Genomic DNA, 4,086 nt, shown 5'->3' with positions numbered 1-4,086 from the left:
GTGTAGTGAGACACGCCTTTAATCCCAGTACCAACCCTAGAGCCCTGGAGGTCTGTGCAGACAGGCGGTGACAAGGAAGTGAGGTAGCTGGGCTAAGAGCCAATGAGAGGGCAGAACAGCAAGGCAATCAAAACCTAGGCAATAAAAACCTAGGTAGACAGGAAGTCAGGGCATTTTGGAAGGTGCAGAGCTGATGAGGTAAGGTAGCTGGTGGCTCCCAGTATTTCCCTGATCTCTAAGGCTCTCACCCCTACATTCGGCTGTGTGTTTCTTAATAAGACCGTGTAGAAATTCGTTTACAGGGCCAGGTGTGACTCTAAGGTCCTGGACAGCGTCTTCTCTGGTTCCTCTGAAGCTTTTATAACCCGTTACTACTCACCAGGCTGGTCTCAAACTCACAGATCCTCCTGCCTCTGCCTCCCGAGTGCTGGGATTAAAGGCGTGTGCCTCTGTTGGGGGATCTAGTTTGTCCCAGGCCGGCTCTCTGGTGTGGGCTGGTTTTTGAAGCCCACTTCTGAGGTCCAGGTGTGTGTGTGTGTGTGTCTGTGTCGGGGTTACTCCGGTTCAGCGTCCGCAGACATGGCGTCCTCTACAGCGGCCGAGAAACAGAGGATTCCCAAAGTGGCCAAGGTGAAAAACAAAGCGCCAGCTGAGGTACAGCTAACTGCAGAGCAGCTCTTAAGAGAGGCTAAAGAGAGAGAACTCGAGCTCCTTCCACCCCCGCCTCAGCAGAGGATCACAGATGAAGAGGAGCTCAATGATTACAAACTTGGGAAGAGGAAGACTTTTGAAGATAAGATCAGAAAAAATAGGACTGTGATCAGTAATTGGATCAAATACGCTCAGTGGGAAGAAAGTGTAAAGGAAATCCAAAGGGCTCGGTCCGTATACGAGCGTGCCTTGGATGTAGACTATCGGAATGTTACACTCTGGCTGAAATATGCCGAGATGGAAATGAAGAACCGCCAGGTCAACCACGCCCGAAATATCTGGGACCGAGCCCTGACAGCTCTGCCCCGAGTCAGTCAGTTCTGGTACAAGTCCGCGTACATGGAGGAGATGTTGGGCAATGTTGCCGGTGCCCGTCAAGTGTTTGAGCGCTGGATGGAATGGCGGCCTGAGGAGCAGGCCTGGCACTCCTACATCAACTTCGAGCTGAGACACAAAGAGGTGGAGCGGGCCCGAACCCTTTACGAACGCTTTGTGCTCGTGCACCATGCTGTGAAGAACTGGGTCAAGTATGCCCGATTCGAAGAGAAGCATGCTCATTTTGCCCATGCTCGGAAAGTCTACGAGAGAGCAGTGGAGTTCTTTGGAGAGGAGCATATGGACGCACACCTGTACGCGGCCTTTGCTAAATTTGAGGAAAATCAGAAAGAATTGGAAAGGGTACGAGTTATCTACAAATATGCCCTGCATAGAATTTCAAAACAAGGGGCGCAAGAACTCTTGAAAAACTATACCATCTTTGAGAAGAAGTTTGGTGACCGTCGGGCTGTGGAAGATAGCATCGTGAGCAAACGGAGATGCCAATATGAAGAAGAAGTGAAGGCTAATCCGTACAATTACGATGCCTGGTTTGATTACTTGCGCCTGGAGGAAAGCGAGGCGGAAGCCGACACAGTGCGGGAAGTCTATGAGAGGGCCATTGCCAACGTGCCGCCCATCCAGGAGAAGAGGCATTGGAAGCGCTACATCTATCTCTGGATCAACTACGCGTTCTACGAAGAGCTGGAAGCCAAGGATCCTGAGAGGACAAGGCAGGTCTATCAAGCGTCTTTGGCACTAATTCCTCACAAAAAGTTCACATTTGCCAAAATGTGGTTATATTATGCCCAGTTTGAAATACGACACAAAAATCTGACGCTGGCCAGAAGAGCTTTGGGGACTTCCATAGGCAAATGTCCAAAGAACAAGTTATTCAAAGGGTATATAGAACTGGAACTACAGCTTCGAGAATTTGACAGATGCCGCAAGCTTTATGAGAAGTTCTTGGAATTTGGACCTGAAAATTGTACCTCATGGATTAAGTTTGCAGAATTAGAGACCATCCTCGGTGACATCGATAGAGCCCGGGCCGTCTACGAATTAGCCGTCAGCCAGTCAAGCTTAGACATGCCAGAGGTACTTTGGAAATCATACATCGATTTTGAGATGGAGCAGGAAGACACTGAAAGAGCACGAAACCTTTACTGACAATTGCTTCAGCGAACACAGCATGTCAAGGTATGGATCAGTTTGGCTCAGTTTGAGTTATCCTCAGGGGAAGAGGCAAGTGTGACTAAATGCAGACAGATTTACCAAGAGGCCAACAAAACCATGAGAAACCGGGAAGAGAAAGAAGAGAGACTTGTGTTGCTGGAATCCTGGCGAGGTTTTGAAGATGAATTTGGAACAGTATCAGACAAGCAAGGAGTAGACAAACTCATGCCAGAAAGGGTCAAGAAGAGGAGGAAGGTCCAGGCCGAAGATGGGTCTGATGCCGGCTGGGAAGAATACCACGATTACATCTTTCCAGAGGAGGCTGCCAACCAGCCTAACCTCAAGTTTCTGGCAATGGCCAAGCTTTGGAAGAAACGGCAACAAGAAAAAGAAGCTGCCCAATAGGATCCACGTAAGGACATTGGTGAGAGTGAATCCTCATCCTTTTAAATGTTGGAATTATTTTTAATAGAAATGAATAGTTTAGAACTTTGATTTCTGAACTTTTTTTTATATATTTACACAGTAAGGAGTGATCTTTGATAGCTACCTTTCTAATTATTTTTTTAAACACTCTTGGGTTCAATGTCCATAGAACACCATAGATTCTTGTGTTCACCCCTCCTGCTCCTACCCTATATGAAAATGAGTTTTACACGGCCTGTGTACTCACATGCCCATCAGTGTATGACAGATAATTTATAAGCCCTGACATTCCCCTACAATGAGACAATGTTTAGACATAAAAGTGAAGTGATGATACACACTGGTACATGGATAAACTCTGAAAACATTATAGAAAGCGAGAGAAACAGATTGACCAAGTTGTGCACTGTGATTCCGGGTACAGTAACTGTCCAGAACAGGCAGATCCCAAGAGAGTGGATTATGCTTGTCAGGCCTGGGGAGAGAGGGGAGAGGGAATGAGTGCTTCTAGGAAGATCCCTTTGCTTCTAGGAAGATCCCTTTTCCGGAAGATGATGATATTCTACAACTATCGTGAATGTACAAAATGTTACTGACTGTTTGTGTTTAAAATGCTATGTGGTTATTTTGTATTTAAAAAATAAATTTTATCATATTAATACAATGGCCTGTGTAGTCTATGCTCACTCCTTTGGCTTCTGTGGATTTTCCAGACACTGGGTTTGTTTCCTTCTTTTTTGACTTTTGATTTTAGGTTTGACCATGGAGCCCTGGCTAAGGTTGAATTCTAGATCCTCCTAGCTGAGGAGTGTTGGTGGTGCTCTCCTAAGTCTAGCTCCACCCAGACATTCTGATGCATGTTCCCCCAGTCAGCTCCTGTAGTTCCCACACTGTCTGAGATTAGAGAGGAGCTCCCAGCATTCAGACGATTCTTATTCAGTACTTCAGACACCAGCTTGGCTTCCGTCTTGGGATCTTTCTTTCCATCCTTTCTTTGGATACCATTCCATGGTGCTAAGGACGGCATCAAGGGCTTCCGATGTGCTTGGCAGGAGCTCTTCTGCCATGTGTGGTAGTGCACACCGTTAATGCCAGCACCCAGGAGGCACAGTACCTAGAGGTCCTGTGGTCGAGGTCATTCTAGTCTAAATAAAGGGTATCACGTCAATCACACACACACACACACACACACACATACACACACACACACACAAAACATGAGAACTTCCACTTCCTCAGAGAGACAGCCACAAAGCTCACTTTTACTCCTTAGCATCCTTCACCCTGAGATACAGATTGGACTTTCTTCCCATGCCTGTGGGAAGAGGTAAAGGTTCCTTTAGCCATTGCTGCATGCCCCAGGAGCAGTCCCACACACCTGGAAGCCCTCTTCCAGAGAGGCTCAGCATTGATCCAAGATTCTCTAGCTGGAATTCTCCTATTCCAGAAGCTGCTGTC

The 4,086-nt window shown here is 47.0% G+C and overlaps 1 protein-coding gene across 1 annotated transcript; it reads left to right on the top strand.

Annotated features, from left to right (window-relative positions):
• Nucleotides 1-576: 576 nt before the first annotated feature.
• On the top strand, nucleotides 577-2,652 carry LOC131904320 (crooked neck-like protein 1). The gene is given in 1 exon segment (XM_059255416.1): nucleotides 577-2,652. A coding segment is annotated over 1 exon segment (2,073 nt). The 5' UTR covers nucleotides 577-579.
• Nucleotides 2,653-4,086: the final 1,434 nt, after the last annotated feature.

This window comes from Peromyscus eremicus, chromosome 2 (assembly GCF_949786415.1).
Source record: "Peromyscus eremicus chromosome 2, PerEre_H2_v1, whole genome shotgun sequence".
NCBI classification, from domain to species: Eukaryota; Metazoa; Chordata; class Mammalia; order Rodentia; family Cricetidae; genus Peromyscus; species Peromyscus eremicus.
The sequence above is the reverse complement of the archived record's forward strand: the minus strand, read 5'-3'. Positions and strand labels throughout refer to the sequence as shown.